Source organism: Hippoglossus stenolepis, chromosome 20, assembly GCF_022539355.2.
Source record: "Hippoglossus stenolepis isolate QCI-W04-F060 chromosome 20, HSTE1.2, whole genome shotgun sequence".
Lineage (NCBI taxonomy): Eukaryota > Metazoa > Chordata > Actinopteri > Pleuronectiformes > Pleuronectidae > Hippoglossus > Hippoglossus stenolepis.
In genome coordinates, this window is record NC_061502.1 from 8,266,663 (window position 1) to 8,286,402 (window position 19,740).

Sequence of the window (19,740 nt, forward strand, 5' to 3'; positions counted from 1 at the left end):
CCTTTGAGCGGGAGATGGGTGGTCACTGTGGGAATAACTTGGATTTCCCTTTGAAAAACTGCGGGGACAGAGGTGTCAAGTACAAGCGAGCCAAGAGAAACAAGGAGAGGCTTTGTGTTTCAGCACTAAGCACATAATACAGGATGTGGTATTCCATTCTATCCTTTTCTAGTCTTTATTACGCTGGAGACTGATAGTGCACAGCGGAGAATGTATTTGACACTCGAGTAAAATATTCCTTTTCTTTATTTTTTCATTAGTTGCAGGTATGGCACAAAAAATGGGTGACAAATTCAAAGAAATACAGTGAAAAAAGAAGCCTGATCATACTTTATATAAATATAGAGCAGAAAACAGAGAAGAGTGACAGGTCATCATCGTTACAGGTTGTCAGCACAGAACAAGATAGATAACATCACTGAAACACAGCCTCCTCCACGACCTCCGTATGACAGCAGCCAATCTCGTAATTTCCAGGGGACAAGAGCATGTGTGTGTGTGTGTGTGTGTGTGTGTGTGTGTGTGTGCAGGGGTCAAACATTCAAATGCACTGATGGTTATTAACCTGACATGGAAAGAAGGGGAGTCTGTGTGAGCGTACGTGTTGCTCCGGCCTGGCCTGTGACTCCTGATCAGAGCAGGTGAGAGAGAAGGTGAGGACAGACGGACGAGCGAGAAGAGGTGAGATTCACTCCTACACCAGAAAGAGGCCGTTACCAAGGGAGGTGGCAGTCCCCCCCCTCTAATAAAGTTGTCAGGCGGAGCAGCCTTGGCATCACACGGCTTCTGTCAGTGTAAAACCAGATCTCTGGGGCACGTCTACCTTTTTGTTGGTCTTTAGCGCGGCTGCAGTCGGCCTCCTGTCAACAAGTCACTCACCAGCGCCAAGCCTTTGTGCGGGAGTGAAAGAAATTCACCAAATATTCAGAAACCGCAATTTAAGTTTCACGTTTACGGTGGCATTTTCTTCCCTGTTTGAGTCTTTTATAGCAACATTTAAACTGCCAAAGTCTCTTTGACTGTCGGCTCTGCCAGCGCAGGTCAAACCACAGTGCTGCTCCGCCTGTTGGGCGCCCGTCTGAGCTGAATCGATACCAAGAGAGCTGGGTATGGATAGTCGTAATTAGGACGACCAGCTGCAATCATGAATGTTTTCTTCTCTCTTTTTCGCGGGGGTGATGAATGGCACGATGTGACAAAGCCCTTCTCATAGGTCGAACAGAAAATGAGAACAAATCCGCTCAGAAGGAAATGTGGGGACTGTTCCTTTAAGAGACCCCCGAAGCACTCGGCACCGAGCGGTTAAATGCGAAAATGTGACGATTGCAGCTAAACGTCGTTAAAAACACTGTTCAATGAAATATAATTGGAAACTGCTTGAGTTCAGCTGCACAACTGAACAGAGCTTCACTTTCTTGCTTTTTCAACAATGAGGCAATGTTTTGATTTTAATTCTCCTTTCTCAAATAGCAACTGGCCATGCTTGTACTCGCGGGGATACTTTTCATCAAATTTACGAAAGAACGTGGGAATATTGTTCAGGCATATTGCATGTTACATTAATTAAGTTCAATCTACAGCCTGCACTAACTCCGACAGACCTCAGCCTTTAAATCCTTCAGCACCTCCATTATAATGGTGTTATTGTAAGCACTGGGTACATTCATGCACAACCGCATAATTCATTCATGAAGTTATCGATGCACAAAGGAAATCATCTTTTGCTTTTTTAAAACAGAATCTAATATGAAACAGCATTGAAAACGAGGCCTTGTTTGTTTCCTCAGTGTTCCAGGACCTCACAGTATCCAACGCTGTTGTTTTCTTTCCAGTTTGATGAATGTGAATATTTACGTGACACAAAGGAAGCAGGTCAAATGTTTTCAGTGCTGCAAGGTGAAACTGCATTCAAAGAGGAAAACACCATCTCTGTCTGTGTACCCTGCCCAGCATATACTGCCTCCCTCCTCCCATCCACCAAATGGTTATTGCCTCTTCCCATGCAATAAAGATTGATTTGTGTTGTTTGTTTTCAGCAGCGCTACAAAGGAAAAAAGGCAATTTCTAGCTTACACTGGGACCATTAAAATGTATAGCAGTGCGATACTACCAACTCGAACCCCATATTTCTTAAGGTTCTGTGTTTGCTGAGAGCACAGCTTTACTTTTTTACTTTTTTTGTGTTTTTATAATTCCAGTGAAATTTTCAGGGCTGCACTTTCTGTTGGTTTCACCCGATTACATCATACTGGAAGATGACCTGAAACTTTGTCCACCTCGTGTACAGTTACTCACATATGAGGGTATAAATATAATAGGATCAAAACTTTATCACAATGTACAACTTCACAAATGAAAACATAGATAAATTAATCGTGACGTCAACAGTAAATCTGTATAGTTTGGTCTGAGGCATGTTGAGGAATTGAGGATTTATAGAAAATGTATCAGCAGTTATAGTGAGAAGTATCTGGTTATAAAAGCGACGCTCTGCTGGTTGGATGCAGGGCTGGCAGATAAAACAACAACAATAATCATTGTGATATAATTGTCATCAATAGCAATAAAACAAAGTATATATGGATATAATGTGTATGTTCTGTGTGAGCACAGTGAGGAGGTATGACACAGATTGACCTCAGAAAGACGAGTTTAAAACCACAACCGTCACTCAGGAACCGTCTTTACACTATATGAGAAAATAATGAATTCTTAATAAAAGGAAAGATTTGACTTTTATTGTAATGATTATCGATATTGAACAATCTGAAAATTGTATCTCACTAACATTTTTGGAAATATAGTCCAGCCCTAATTGGACTTTATTAGTCAGCTATTTAAGCCAGTGGTTGTAAGGCAGCCACTTAGTGTGGATATGACCTCAATGCTCCGCCTGCTCTTATACTTTAATAATCTGTATTAAATCAAAGCAGTGTTTATGACTAGTCAGTGGTACTGGATTGCAGTACTGACAGAATAAACTATCAATTTATAGAAAAAATCTATAATAAATAGAGATTTTGCCATTTTATTTTATCATGAAAGGTCTACAAGAGGAAAACAGAAAAAAAGGTCATTTTATTTTTTATAACATCTATAAAAAAATATGGCACTATCACCACATCGGTTTGAGCACTTAAGTTTTATGCTCCTACACGTGTAAAACTTTCTGTGGCTGCTGTAAGAAACATCTGATCGGCTATTTACTGTCTGTACTGGTGGGGAAAACCTCACGTCTGGAAAAAAAAGATTCGGAGCACATTCAGCCCTAAACCAATCAAAACGCTACTTCCACAGCTACAGAAGTACAGCGAACACTGCGAGAAAGCAAACTGTCACATTTACATATTCAAAAACTGTTAATCCCCTCCAATTGTACTTCGAAGGAGCTTAGAAGACTGTTATCAATAAACAGGGCAGAGTGTGTAAGCCACTCACCGGGCTCACGTCCCTCGTATGCACTACAGGGCAGAGGCTGACACGACAGAAACCTAACTCAACGATACGGTGGGAGCTGTTTTACCATCAACACAAATAATTATGCATTTCACCGTCTAATTTCAGTTGCGACTCTGGGAAAATGAGACAATATTTCCTTCACACAGATGAAGATTTTGCAGATGTGTATGAATGTACCCCATTTTTAATACACCACAAAGTTAGGATGAGATGAGGTCTTTCATCTTTTCGGAAACCGACATAATTACGACCTACAAAAAAATGATCTTTTTAGTATGTTAATTGAAAGGGAAGTTTTGCATACTTTTAAACTCCGTTGTTATAAAGCAATAGTTTGATATTTTCTGAAATACTTGTTCATTATCGAGATTTAAAGGTGCTGGGAAATATGTTTTGTGAACTTTGAAAAGAGCCAAGCGAGCTCACCTCCTGGTTCTAGCTCAGTGCAAAAGGGAGTAGTTTGACATTTAGAGACATACACTTATTAACTGGCTTATCCAGAATAAGATCAAATATCTTTTATATCCTTACATTTAATATGAATCTACCAGTAGCCAGTTAGCCTGGCTTAGCAGGAAGTCTCAATGCAGCTAACGGAGAATGAAAAAATCATATATCTCAGTTATTTAATTTGTACAAAAAATGTACAACCATTTGTGGTTTTACACACATTAGTTACTATTGCACGACTATTTCTTGGCCACAAGCAGTGACTTCCTGACATCGTTTTGTGACAACCAATATGAAACTTGTTTTTAGTCTTTAGTTTTTGCACAGATTAAACAAAAGATATATAAAGTGTTAACTAGTGAACAGTCAAGGAGCTGCTGAGAGTTTACTGTCCTAAGATAAGCTTAGCTAACTAATGGACAGATATGTGACGGTACTGATGTTTTCATCTAATTCTACTAACGGTGGAAATGAATGACTCCCCTGGGATTAATAAATCTGAATCAAACACAAGGCAGTTATGTGAAAAATGAAACCGTGTTCCCTCAGACCACTGACAACAATACCAAATACCATAGCTTTTTTTTAATGTCATGTAAATTCTTACAATTTGTTTAAAAGTAAATTTCTCATCATATCATCTGCTGCTTTTCTGCTCACGTCATGAATAAGAGACCAAGTGCTCAGGGTGGCTGTAACAGAAACAGTTCCCAAAACCGTCTTCAGAAACTCCAGACTTAGTAACACTGACAACTACACGGGGCACTTTGGCACTTTTAATCATACTATACTACAGAAGGATATAGCGATAGAGCTAATGGATGATTTTATCTGAACTTCTATTTTTGGAAGTTGTGTCAAAGTCTGTGTCAAGGGTCGGATGGACGTCCGGTTCTCGATGTGTCCGAAACAGCCTGGGAGAGTCTGAAAGTTCTCATCATCGAAAGCACATCCCCGCAAAAATAACATATGTTTTAGTAAAACATTACATCTAGTAAGACCGTAAGAAAAAAAAGAACAACTGTCCCCAGAACTCCATTTACATTCATTTTGATCTGGGCCTCATGGAAATCAAAATACGGAAATGAAAAAAAAGAAAACGTCTGAAATTATCTAATAAAAGAAAAGAAAAAGAGAAATGGACAGCATATAATACCAACATCTCTGTAATAATATCGTACAGACCATAATGCTATGGTACGGATGCCCTGAAATGTTCATCATTCTGCTCTGTTTTGCTTCGCATATTTATCTTCTTTACATGTATCAGTTTCTTTTCACACTTATTTGTACACAGCTTTATGCTCACACATGTACGTGACCCACTTGGACCGACCCAGGCTTCCACTGAAGAGGCTACATACGCTGAGCAACCACAACACCATGAACCTTTAAACCCCCCCCCCCCGTCACGTTTCATGAAGATCTCATCCACTGACTGGCTTCCCTTCGTGTCTCCTTGCATTGTGGTCGCACTATAAATATGAATTTAACGAGGAACAAATGGAACAACTCGCCGTTAAGTGTGGATTTGTTTCCGAAGTGTGGTGAAGCCTGAAGTTGTGAAAGTAGGTCACGCATGTGCGGAGAAATATGAAATGGATTTTATATGTCGAGACCTTGAACTGTTGTGCTTCCTGTACTCCAACATAAAACATTTATCATAAACCTTTGAATAGAGCTTCTTTAACATTTACAAGTTATACAGTTACCAAATTGGTTCTTATGCTTCCATCGGCTTTGATACTTCAGCAATGCAAAGGGAGACAACAAGAAGAGAAAGGAAGTTAAGTCATCTTCAACGGAAAAAATAAGAAACAAGACACAAGTCCTCAAAACATTTGTCATAACCAACAATGAACGGAATTTTTCATTTTCTTATTTTCTCTTTTTTACAATACATTTTTTAAAAACCCCGCTGGTTAAGGTTATGGTCTCAGGTAGATCTTCCACAGTCAATCTTCACAGTTTGTGTAAAAGCAGAGAAACATTCTCGCTAGAGTAATAAAATATCATGACTATTATTATGGTCATTATTATCTTTTATTCTCATATTGTTCCATATAAATGGTGGAGCACAGGGGCGAGGCCAATCCCCCTAATGCAGAGCCTGCAGTCCAAAGGTTCCTACTCCCCTCCCTGTACAACACAATGTTTTATTCAGCAGTTGTTCTTTTCTTTTGTTCAAAAAAAACAAAGAGAGGGAGAATTATGGGAAGAGAGTTGGGAATTAATTCAACAAAGTGTCTTTATCCTCCTGCCTGATCTTAAACTATCCTTATGCAAAAAAGATCCAGGGCCTCACTCTCACCGTTGCCGCTGCTTTTGATCCAAACTGTTTCCAAACCTGTGCTCGGGGTCTGCCAGCACCGCCCGGGCGGCTGCCCCCACATTGAACTACGCGTAGGCATAGGCTTGGGCGCATGCACGCACACAGACACACACTCGCATACAAACACACACACACACACACTGGCAACTGTCCCATCGTCAGCAGTAAGATCCAGGTGTTGCGCGACCCCCCCGTATTCCCTCTGAACGCGTGTGTCCTCCCATCAGCACTTGTGGGGCAAAAGAAACATGTAGAAAATAGCCCATCAGAGGAAACATGAACAGAGATGTGTTCGATGTTGGTTAACGCCCAGGCTCACGATTCGGTTTGTAATCTGAAGGCACTTTGTTTCATGGCAGAAAGTAAAGTGGCTTCGGCTCCACAGGTGGACCGCTGACTGAATATCGGAGTCAGGCCTGACTAATCTGACCTTTCTCTGCCTGTTCCTCCTCTTCCTCCCTCCGCCCCTCTTTCCGCCCCTTCCTCTTATTTCAACTCACAAGCTCGAACCTTCTTCTGCCCTCCAGTCCAGCTGTCTACACCTTCGCTGATTCTTCCTTCGTTTATTGTTCTGCCACCATTCCGTCGGTTGGCCACTTGGACTCGTGAGCACAGTGTTAAAAGATACATAGGCAGCTACAGGGGGAGTAAGCAGACAGAACTAAAAAGTTGCCGGAGTCCTTGTTTATCTACAGTACAGCACCAAGCAGATAAGGAAATGCCAGGATGTGATGTGAGGCTGGGCTTGAGTGAAAAACAAGTGTCGGGGGGGATTGGCATCTGGTGCAAGAAAATGAAGATAAAGATACACAGAGAAAGGTCTGACTCCGTGTATTCGTAAGCAGGGAAATGTTATTTCCATTTGAAAAAGTCAGCAGAGTCTATATTCCGCCTCCCTCCAAAGATATTTTCATGACTTCATAAAATAGTTCTTGTGCTTTACAAACTGTCCTCCCTCGACGCTTGAGAAGTCTTTCACCAAAGTCCAGGCTTCACTCGCGGCCCGCCTGTCTTTGTGCTCGTAAAGACGTCCCGAGTCCTGCACCGAGGAGTGTTTTCTGTAAAAGAGGTCTCTTTAAAAAAATTAGCGCAACTTCTTTATTAATTTTTGTGTAACGTTTTCATCACAATTTTTTTTCTCTTTTATTGATTTGGGTCCCTCCGCGGTCCGTCAGAGGACCCCTGCTGCTTTCAGGATGCATGAATCTTTGGTGATTGGATGCCGAGGATAGCTCACAGACGGTGGGTCTGAATATTTGCCTCTGAGGTGACGGAGAGGAGGGTCACCTCTGACCTTCGAGGAGGGTCATCACCAGGGTGATGCATAGCAGCCATATATGGGAGGATGTTGACGGAGCCTCAGCGCTGAGATCTAAAATTGGTAAAAGAGCAGATATGAAAGTTATCTGTTGTTCATCAACGCTCCAAAGAGAACGACAACACAAAAATGCTTCCAGACACAAAAACAGAACAAATGGACATAAACAAACCAGGTACATTGGAACAAAGAGTCCCCATTGTGGCAAATGTATGTATTCGCTTTCTTGCCAAGATTGATCCTTCAATATTTTGCCAGCTCCCGATTAGCTTAGCTTAGCATAAAGCCTAACATTTGGGAAGCAGCTTGCCTGGTTCTGGTAGAAAAACAGAAACTCTGGTGAATAAATGACAAGTTGTGATTTTACGTGGTGATTTTGAGCCAGACTTTTTTTTGGCCTAATACGACGATTTACTGGCCTGTAGGAAGTTTGTTTTAGTTGCTTGTCAATCATTGGTACTAGACAAAAACATATTCCAGCAAACAAACACCCCCTAAAGCCACATTTCTGTAAAAACTCGACAAACTAAATTAAAAGTGTTAATTTGTGTGCTTTAGGGCAGTAGATCCCAAACCAGCGGTTGGAAGGCCCCAGGGGATTGAGGAAGATGGTTTTCAGAAACCAAATCCAATTAAAAAAAAATTCTAAGGGGCATATTTCAACAATAATTAAGAAATTAAGAAATACTGGTTTCTCTGACTCCATGTGACAGCATCAGCTACAGCAGCTCAGTTTACAGCACCACAGGAACATGTGTGCAACATGTGCACATTGGTGAATTTTATTGTGAACTCACTCAAATCAAATCAATATCTATATATATATATATGCATGATCCTTTTTGGGGTCATGTGCTCAAAACTTTGGGAACCTCTGCTTCAGGTGTTTACCGGCAGAGCCAGGCTAATGTTTCTCCCTGTTTTCAGTCTATATGCTGAGCTAAGCTAAGTGCCTCCCAGCTCCAGGTTCACTTTCAACCCATATTGATCTTCCTATAAATCAATGTTTTCATAAATGTCAAATTATTCCTTTAAGGACCCTGTGATGTCAGAGTGCTATTTGACTCAACATATTCACATGTCAGGTAAAAAAACAATAAAAAAAGTCCATGGAGAGAACAGATATTTATCGCCAATCAGCAGACACAAGCGTTGAATGTGTGTCATGTCTCTGTGGCAGAGTTGACAGGAAATAACACCTCAGCTTGGAAAGTCGTGACAACAGCCTGTTCTGTGTCGTCGAGGAATCGGACAGCGTAGGTTCCTGTGCACCGGCTGGTAATTGACTGAATTTATTGTCACCAGGAAAAAGTCAAAAATAAGATTATGTTTGGACACCAAATTTGTAAACACAGGGAGGGGGTGAGTAAGCAAACTGTTGAAACAAATTTACAGAATTTACAGAAGGAAGACAATGCACGATATCTGTCTCATATATTTGATTGTATATTATTGTTTATAAATAATAACTGAAGATTAACATTTAGTTTAATGTAACCTGTATGACCAGATCCTAAAACACTTTCTCTGAATCATTCTTCTTGAATAACATCCTCCGTCAGTTCAGCCTTCAAGAGATATTCCTCAAATTTTCCCTCCGACTACACCCATTACAATGAATTACTGCTGTTGCTTTGACTCAATGATCCAGATGAGAAATAACTACAATAATAATCTTGGGATAAATACAAAGCTTCTTCTCTTGCAGAGCTAGATAACCGACTCTGAGTCTCTTCTAGATGCCTGCTTATTTCCCACTAATGTCATGACAAATGGAAAAAGATTACCCTGCTTCATCGCTGCTATGTGAAAGGGACGTGTAAGTCTGAGAAGCTTCTGGAAATAATATTCCTCCAATCATATGTAATATGAAATAAATCGCAGGAACAGCTTCGGCAATTTGCTGTGTCCTGTTGTCTCTTTTTACATTTTGTTTGTTCCTACAGCGCAATTACAGTGCTCCACTCAGCCGGCGTGGCTATCACTCATGTGATTACAACACTGTCGCTATGACAACCCCCCCTCGACAAGGTGGTTCAATGGCGGCCACCCTCTTAGATTACGTCCCCTCTCGTAAATCTGGAGCTCGTCAAGCGAGGTGGAGCAGGGGTCCGAGGAGAGGTCAGAGGAGGTGGGCGTGTGGTGCTACTCACTGGGCGGAGGGTCTCGACACTCCCCTTCCTCCAGCGTGACGTCATCGATGGCGATGTCTCCTTCGATACCCGGTCCCCGGACACCTTCCAGGACCACCTGGAGAGAGAGAAAAAACAATATTATTTTTTCCTGCACGGCCTTGATCGTGCACAAAAACAGGAAAATTAATGCCACTGCAAGGCAAACTCTAAAAGTAAGCACACGGTGTAATTAAGCTAAATTGCCCCTTATAAAAAGTAACAGCAGGTGGTGAGTGTTTGTTTCAGTTTTTTATGTCATAAGATTTAAAAGTAAAAAAGCTTGTGGTGAAGTGAGAGTGGGAACAGGAACAAAAAATACACACAAGTGCAGCTGAGGCTATAATTACTTTCCACAAGTGCAGCAGTAAAAATGATGGAGAATATTGCAGTTCTATTTCCGCTACTCACAGAGATTAGGCTTCCTGATGGCAAAGTGTGAGTGATATTGCTTTCTCAATAGCCATGGATCCTGTCCGCCTCTTTGCTTACATTTGGATTTGTGAAGCGCTACATCAACACGCAACCCCCGAGGAAACTAACGGTTCACCGTACACACCCAGAGAGAGAGGAAGATAACAGGGCAACAGTAAGAATGCTGCTTATTGGTCTCACCTGGAAGGACGCTGTCGGGTGGATGCTTACTTTGGCCTGCTTCCAACGGTCACCTTGGTTACCACTTAGCAACCACACGGGACCCTCGGAGGTCGTTTGGCCCTTCTGCTTTAGGAAGGCGTTCAGGGTTCCTGCATGGACAGAAGAGAAACATAGAGGTTACACACACACACACACACACACACACAGACGTACACACAGTCACATGGACCTGTACCGAGCCTTTAGAGAAACCTTGATACCGATTGCGTACTGTAGTGCGTTATAGACTATTTCTGAGGTAATTACCTTAAACCTGGCGCCCTCGTTCCTCCCCACCGTGCTCTAAACAACAACACACTGCTTTTCAGCTAAAGTAGGTCAACAGTACTTCAGGTAACCAGCCTGTTGTCACCACCTTTCAGCATTGTTTGGTCTGTGTGCACGAGTGAAACAGAGTTGTGTGGTCAAAACACTACAGTTCATATTCTACCGCACTTGCAGTATGGCTGCTGACAGGTACTGTATGATAATAACCCTGAAGTGTTTACTCTACAGCTTCCTGCAAATGGCATGTGACCAGCTCTGATAAGGTGCTGAAACGTTGCTTGTAGAGCAATATTTTTTACATCACTTTTAATCAGATAAAGAAGCCGTATTCCTCCATGGTTCATGTGAATCAGAAAATTTGCTTGACTAGTGCAGGGCCTGTTGTAAACCTGCCTGTTTGGAATGGGCTGTTTTCAATATTTAGCATGTCGCGCCAATGACATGAACAGTTTTCGAGATATGTAAGTCACAGATTAAGAGACATTTCTAGAATTATAAGATGGATTCGTTCACGTAAGTTATTTTGCATTTGCCCTCATCATCATCAAACTGTTCTCTGGTGAATAGTGAAACTGAAGAGTAACACACAAACACACACACCCTCACACACACATCAGTGTGAGTGTTGCTCTTGTGTTTATCCGTAACAAATAAAATACACACGGATGAATTGTGGTTTTTATGCTCGCCCACCACTCCTTTAGGGCTCTTTCTTAAATCTTCTGTCAAGGTTTACCTGTGTTTTTGGACACAAAATAAAATCTTAAAGTATAAAGACAGTCTGCAGTGCAAAGAAAGGTGAGAAACTCTGGCTCTGAGTGTAGAGATACTTAAAAAGTTATATAAGATGGTAAAGAATCACCCACACATGGGAGGGAGGAGTCCATTGTGAATTCCAGGGTGAACCTGTGAGTGAGATTGGATCTAGACTTCTAAGCTTCATATTGACCTCTGTCCTCAGCATTTCAATTTCATGTTTTAAGAGCAGAGTCGACCAGATGCAAACGTTAACCACAGGTCATATGAATGATCCAAAATAATTATCACTAATGGACAATTTGTTATGAGAATACCGTATCCATGGAGAATTTTCTAATAGTTTCAAACTCTTTCTGTGCGGTCCAGCTTCCTTTTTCATCCACCTGCATTTCATCTGAAGCTGCACAGGAGAAACTGCTGAATGTTCCTGTTGAACTCTGAACTCTGAATTAGAACTTTCAACTGAATTCATGTAAAACTCTAACAATGAAACAGAAATACAGTCTCTTATTGAGAAGGAAGAGACACCAGGACTGAGTTCCAGCTTCTCCTCTTGTCTGGCTCCAGACTTTGATATGATGTCAGATGATGACACAGAGTGTAACCACTTCCCTCTCCTCCTCTCCAACCACACAATCTGCTCGTTTCTCTATTTGCAATGCAGCGAGACTGTTGTGTGCCAGTGCGTGAGACGGCAGTTTCTTAGCGGTGTGCCAGGAGGAGCAGCATCCAAAGACTCAAATCAGGTTAGCGTTGACACCGTGGAGAAGCTCAGCAGGACCACCGCCCTGAAGTCAAGTGAAATTCGAGTATGGAGAGCGGCACCTTTGCGCTGACACAACTGATGAGCAAAAAACAGCAGCGTCGAGGAGTGTCACCTCGCCCCTGATGCATCTTTGCCACAGCGAGGTGCCTCATTACTGTACAGCCCCCTTCTAAAAAACATCTCTGTGAGGAATGGAGGGAAAGCCGTACTGTATGTCCTTGTTCATATTATCAGCAGAGTGTACACTTTTTCCCAACGACAGCCCAATATCCAGTGAGAGATGAGCTCTTGTACAGAACATGACCTGCGGTTTCATCTCCCGTCGAAGTGTTTAGGATGTCGGAGGATTCTTGCTGAGCTGGCTGGCTTACATTTTCTTTGAACTCATTGCGATGTAGGTGGTTATGCCGGTGTCATCAGATCCCGAGCAAAGTCATGCGCTGGATATTCATCTGGAGTATCTCTGTCTTTTTTTTTTTTACAGAAATACCTGTGGCAGACACTTGTGAAATTTAAAAAGATCTGAGAACAGAAAGATGTGAGTCTAGTGAAAAGGGAGAAGCAGCTCCTAGAAGTTTTCAATTATGGAGTGAGGACGAGCGAGTTGGGGATTGAGGTGCGGTACCACCCTCCTCGCTAATGAAAGGAGGACTCCATTGCTTCTCAGAAGGTCAGACTTAAAACAGACTTGCTTTGCTTTGTGCTTCGCTGGAGACTTAATCCTATAAACAAATGCGACACGGGCTCCAAAGGCAAACTTTGATGTGCGCTTCAGTAATTAAGTGTGACCTTGTCTCAGGTATCCCCCCGCTAGCTAACGACAAAGGAGTTTCTTTGAGCCTGTGCCACTGTTTTCATCAGTGTGTAGGCGAGACTCCTTATCGACTGATTTTGGCCTTTAGCGCTGCCGTGTCACAACTTGACTGTGACTAACCTCAACAGCAAAGTCCCAAAGAGCATCCAACTCCTAGTGTTTCAGGATGGAGCAGCATGCCTCGAAATAACAAAACGCCTTCAACTGCAGATACAACAAAGTTTTGAAAAAAAAAAAGCATTGTGGGGCCGCATAGTCTAAGTGAACATATGTTATATGGACCGTTTGCCAATACGCGTTCATTCTCTGGGTAGAGACTATCACAATCCAACATTCCTGAGCTCAGGGGCAAATTCTCTCACGGCTGGAGAGGCAGAATACTAAATGGAGCGTAGCTATAGAGGATCTGAGCTGGGTTTCAAGTCCTTGACATTTAGCCCATTCATCATAACACGCCACAGTCTGGGCATGGGCTTCACCACAGATGGGGAGGGCAGGGAAGAGAGGGTCTGGCCGGCGATCAATTTGAGCAAATTGGAAATGTCATGGCCTACTCAACCTCGGCAGGGAGCCGGAGGAGCTCTCATCTCCCCGCTGAGTCGCCCTCTGACACCTCTATCCTTACATTTTCTCCACCTCTCCAGATGTTTGGGTCCTTCTCTCCCACCTGGATTCTTACACTCAGCCTTTCCACCGAGGACAGCGGAAAAGTAGCCAGTCTAAATTTCAGCCCTAATGGGGGCTGGTTGTCAACATAAGCCCAAATGGTGAGTTCACCTACATTATGAAAAGCAGATTCTTACCACTGGTTTTGTAGCTGGGCAGATCATTGGGTTATTTGAGTCATGTGCCACAACCTAAGTACAATGGAGCTGGTGTGTGGAGCCCCAAGTTGAGGAAAAAAAATTGGTGTCTGTTTACTCACCGGGTGAAGTGTGTTAAAAATTCTCTCCTCCCAAAAAAGTACTTTTGCATAAAAATCTCTGTAATAAAGAAAGATATTTCCACAGGCTGCAGTTTATCTCTCATTACTGAAGGGAACCATCTGTAAGCCTTTTTATATTATTAATGCAAATAAGAGTCAATAAATAAACCCCAAAAGGAATAAAAACATTGGGATTACAAAAAATTCACAAAAAAAGAAAATATATTTCAAAAAGAATGAATAAGTCAGTGCTCTACAAACAAGAGGGACAGAGGAGGAGAGGAAGCTGAGTGGGCTGGAGATGGAGCAGCAGGTCCAGCAGAAGCTCAGAGTGGAGCAGGTGGTGGGTGGAGACGCTGCTGATACCATCGATGTCTCACTAGAATACGAAGGTAAACGCAGCCAAATGCTCACTGTAAACATTTTATCAGAAGGGTGCAGTTGCCAGGCTGTCGTGATTTTACAGTCTCATGCAGTTTAAGTGTCAAGTTTAATGAGCACAAAAGCGCTACTACTTGTTCCCTCTGTGTTTATTCACAGTTCTCAGTACTCGCTTGTTCTTACTTCGCCATTTTATTTTTGTGAACTACATCATGTTTTTTATCAAAGTAGTATTTCGTGGGTGTGTAAGCAGGATTACGCAATAGCAACCGAATGGATGAAACTTAGTGGAAGGATGCAGTATGGGTCAGGGAAGAATCTATAACATTTTGGTGCAGATCCAGATCAGGGGGTGGATCCAGGATTATTTTTCAATATCTTTAACATTGCAAGATATGTGGCGTGTCCTGAAATTTGCCAGAGAATAATAAATGGATCTTGATGACAAAAGGGGTTTTCCAAACATGTTAAATATTGGATTTGAACCTGTGTCTTCAGTGGCTTTATGTATCTTCCATGGCTAGGTGTTGGATTTGAACATTTCTGACTTTGCATGTCAACCTCAAATGCCACACAAACTGGGCTTGAAGGCTGTTGTGCCTACTGTATAATGCCCGCGCTTGCTTTGCATGTGAACGGATCACAGAGGACGGGTCAGTGGGCTTGTTTAAGACGCAAATGTCAACAGTGATGGTCCTTAAAACAAACCCCTTACTTCTGAGAGAGGCGTCCATAGGAGAGACAAAAGGAGACATTTGCTGGCCTGGTCAATAACAGGTAACAAACAGTCCAAAAGACGATACTACAACACACATTGATGCACTGACCTAAGACTCATTGCTGCTGCACGGTGAGTGACTGGCTTTAAAGGACAGCGTGAGAGATGAAAGGGTTTCACAGGCTTTGGAGTGGATAGATCTGGGTTCCATTAATAATATCTGCAGATGAATGACTCAATTAGTCTGGAAACCAGTCCAATCAGTGAGCTCATGTTCATTTGCTCTTGCGTGTGGGTCTGGCCCCCCCCTCCTGTTTAAACCGATTCCCATCTGTCCTAAAAACCTGTCGGGGCAATCACAACCATTGATCTATAATGAGGCATGATTGATTCGATGACTGACAGAGGAGCACCCAATAGGAGAGCCACCGGAGCGTAGCTGTCGCTGATATGGAAAGGTCAGGTAATTCCGCCATGCAGACTGGATTTATTGAACTGGATGGTATATTTTCTCCAAAGGAAAAACAAACAGCATGCAGAGAGAGCAAAGTAGAGGATGTCATTTTATGTATAAATCTCCACTGAGACAGAATGTGGGGAGAGGTTTGGCAACGCCAGGGTATGAACAAAGTCGGCCAGATTTCCTAAACGTTTATGTCATCTGGAGACTGACGGGATCATAAAAGAGGACAAACTCGAACTTGAACCTTCTTGACAGAGAAATCCCCACTAGTGGCTCTCAGCGTCGTGTGAAGCTGCTGTTTTTGTGCTTAAGATCCAATCTTGCTCATCACTCCCACATTCACAATCTCCACAAACAGTTTGCACTCAGAGCAGGAGAGCTTGTGGTCGACTGATTGGTTCCCTTGTGAATGAAAGTTAAGAGTCAGGACGTGCGCCACAGAGTAGCTCCTTCAGTCACTCTGCCACCTTCAAACAGGCCATGCAAGTTGGTTATCTCCATTCAGAGGGGACTGTGAGAGCTAATGCCCTGGTTTAGTGTGCACACCTTTCTAAGTGTTTGTTGTAAAAATGAGATATAATTTGCATGAGCCATTTGACAGCTGCATTTAACAAAATTTCGGCATGAAAGTGTAAAAGTCCCCACAGCACTCGCAGCAGAGATAAAACTGTCTGGAAATGACTGAAATTCGGTTGCTCACAGAAAAAAGTGCCGCTGCTTTTTTGTCTTCTTCTTTTCACAGCGTGACTCCTGTGTTTCTGTCTCACAAACAACTACTCTTCAGAAACACAGAGGAGAAGAGCCCACTGGGACACACACACTGTAGGTGGCGGACAGCAATTTCAAGAATCTCATCTCTCGGTTTATATATTTCAAAGACACTGTGATGTCCCGCGAATGCTTGATGATGGACTCTTCTCTTGGAAAATAAAATTTGTTGTGGTGCTTCCTCATTGACGGTTTAGTTCGGCGCAGATAAGAACGCATCCCCTTCATTTAGCAAAGCAATTTGAGCTTCACTAGAATATGCTTTTTCTGCTTAAGCAGCCAAAAGCTACAGAACAGTGACAGATTCTTTAAAGAATGAGAGTAATTACTCAATCCTCATCTATTTCCATGAACTAGTGAGCAATGAATTTAATTAAGCAGATCCTTTCTGTTGATTTCTTCAAAGCCCAGGTTTTCTTTGTTACACAAGCTGTGGACAAGGGAGCAAATAAGAAATGTGACGTACCTATGTGTTTTCCATACATGTGGTAGAAGAAGCTGAAGCAGTAGGCAGGTGGGTTGGTGATACCGTAGGGGTTTTTAGGTGCTACGTTGAAGAACGGGCTTACGAGTCGCGCCTGCTCCCCTTCCTTCCGCGGCCTCGACGTCTCAATGTACATGTAGAAACCTGGAAACACAGACATACATGAACACAGGAGGTTACTGGAAGCAAGATTTACACGAGAGTTCATCTTCACACATACAGCAAAACGAACAATTGAGATTCTATGGGATGGAACTTCCTTCACCTTAAACTGGATCTACCATTTGGAGCACAAATGTTATACAGACAGGAGGTACATTTTTTCCAGTGCCATATTTCCTACATGAAATTAACCTGGTAATTACCCATGGTACAAATGAGCAAATATTACAAAATAAGTTGCAGGTTGAAATAAAACTACAATAAACAATTGGAATTACCGTTTGTATGTCGGTTGTATGTCTTTGCCAACAAAACCATGTTTTGTGAGGCCACTGTGACCTTTGACCTCTGACCACCAAAATCCAATCTGTGAGACTAAGTGAACATTTTTACATTAAATTTGAAGACATTTCCTCAAGGCATTCTGGAGATATCGTGTTCAAAAGAATGGGACAGCCACAGAAGAGAAAACATAATGCCTCTACCCAGTGGCTATGGTCGGTGCCGAGGCATAAAAACAAGTATTTAAGCTAATTGCCATATATATCCACTGTAAATACTTATATATGCAGTACAGTTATACATCTGATTATGCCTTATGAAAATCTTTTAGGACGTTGGACAGAGTCATTGTGCCTGACTGGTTAACTGCACCAACTAAAAAATGAGAAAGCTTTTGCCTGGCTGTGTTCACAATCCCATAACTACAGTACTTTCTCGCCGCCTCCTGATACACCAACAATTGTTTTGCCACTGTAAACACGGGGGAAAAGCATTCGTGGTCATGCTCAGCTGCTTTCTCAGCCAGTCTGTGATAGCATGATGGAAATGAAACCTTCCATATCAGAGATAAGGAGCGTGGCTTACTATGAGGGACAGTTCTCTTTTTACTAATAGCAATAACCAGGGGGCAAATCGGGCCGATAACAATGGGGTTACATTCATGCTCCCTCGGTCTGACAGGCCTGAACAGCGGCGGCGATGGCGGCGAGTCAAACAGTCCTCTGATTGTGTCGGAGCCACAGAATCTGAAGCCAATCTCTTCCCTGCCACAGGCACAGGGAAGGTAGCTAGTGAGCGGCTCCACGCCCCTCCAGCCAAAATCAAATGGAATATCTCCCTCATGTTGAATCTCATATCAGATAATTATACGCAAAGAGGAATGGGGCCGGTAATGAAATGCTGGACATTTTGAAACCATTAGGTGATTAAAGCCAATGCATTATTTACTGCTTCAGCTGCTGCTGGTGCCACAGCACCATAACAGACACTCACATTCCACCACAGATATAACTTCTATCATCAGGGTTTCACATGACTTCTGTTTTGTTAATTTGCTATTTAAGTTCTTAAATATCTGCACATCTGAGTCAAATATTAAAAACCAAATATTGTGCAAATTTGATTAGCCTGAAAATCAAAGGTCACGGCTGCTCATTGATTTATTGTAATGCATCAAGTTTAAATTCTCTATAATTCAGTAAAACACTTTCCATCTTATTGTTATATTTCAAAAAGCGACACCATTAGTGTCATGTTTGCAAACGCAGGTACGACATGGAATGCTGCTAATTTTATATCTTGCCAAATCATTTAGCAATTACATGATAATCACACTGCTGTGGCTGTGAACTGTGGGGCTTCCAGTATTTTACGCATTGGATTGTACATGAAACAGTGTGTAGTCAGTGTGTGTGTGTGGTGAGTAGCAGCACACTGCAGATATAGTGTGCTGTACATTTAAATGTGTGCATTCTACCAACTTACTCCCAGTCCAGTGAGCAGGTGCAGTGTTTGCAGAGCCACACGGACATAATTGATTACACTTAAACCAACTGTTTCACTTCCTATTGGTGCATCGGCTATAGAGATAAATTCCCAGCTGAGAGATGTACGAGGGCAACTTGCTCACTGCTGGATGACTATTGAAGATGTTGGTGATTTGTATCTAATTTGTTATTTTATGCATCTGTGGCCAATATTACATGTATGTTGTGAATTTTTTTCTCTACGCGTATGATACATATTCACGGTTTAAATAGTTTTCATATATATTCCAGCTCATTTGACAAATAATTTGACTGTTATTAACACAATGTGCTCCTCACCATGGCATCACAAGTGCAAAGCTATATGAAGGAATGATTTGGCTCATCCAAGGAATGAATCAGCTCTCCCTGGTGCTACGTGTTTCAAGCTTTCTGTTCTATCACTGAACATGTGTGTTTTACAGTTACAACACAGGACGATCCGGGCCCAACATGCATTATACTGTATATTGATAATGGATAACAAAAGCTGGGTTCTCATTCCTCGTCAGCTACCTCAAGTTTTGTTGGCTGAAATAAGAGCTGATGCTAAAAGATTTGATCAACTAGGTAATTATTGGTAACTCTGTGATCTGTCATTTATCTAAAATGGGTTTGATAGGATGATTGACAGGGGAGCGCCCAATGGGAGAGCTGCTGGAGCAATTTTTCTTTACTCTAACCCAAACATATATTTTCTCTAAAAGATGAGCAGCGTTCTCATTTTGCTGTCACTCTGCACTACGTAACAGGTTCGTGCTCTGATTGGTTGTAGGAAATGGAATTGAATTGAGAGGATCCAGACCCAAGCCAGGTGCCAATAACACATTAAATGGGTCTAAATGTGCACTCGATAGCTAAATACATGATATGGACACTGAACAGGGCAGTGACAGTAATAAATGTTGTAAAGTAGTAAGCTAATGATAAGCTCTTTAGCCTTGGAAGTGGAGCTTTGTAAACTACAGCCACGCTGTAACTGGACAATTATTAATCAGGGGAGACGTTCAATAAATGGTCACTTATACCTCTTTTACA

At 42.1% G+C, this 19,740-nt stretch overlaps 1 protein-coding gene across 2 annotated transcripts in view; it reads right to left on the bottom strand.

Moving 5' to 3' along the window:
- Nucleotides 1–228: 228 nt before the first annotated feature.
- LOC118099632 (MAM domain-containing glycosylphosphatidylinositol anchor protein 2) overlaps nt 229–19,740 on the bottom strand; it is a 177,763-nt gene continuing 158,251 nt past the window's right edge. For both annotated transcript variants that reach the window (XM_035144332.2, XM_035144330.2), the window contains exons 15-18: nt 16,715–16,876; nt 10,346–10,476; nt 9,713–9,809; nt 229–7,613 (exon numbers count right to left, since the gene is read on the bottom strand). In XM_035144332.2, coding sequence (XP_035000223.1) covers nt 7,525–7,613; nt 9,713–9,809; nt 10,346–10,476; nt 16,715–16,876 — 479 coding nt within the window. In that variant the 3' untranslated portion in view covers nt 229–7,524. The remainder of the gene's footprint in view (nt 7,614–9,712; nt 9,810–10,345; nt 10,477–16,714; nt 16,877–19,740) is intronic.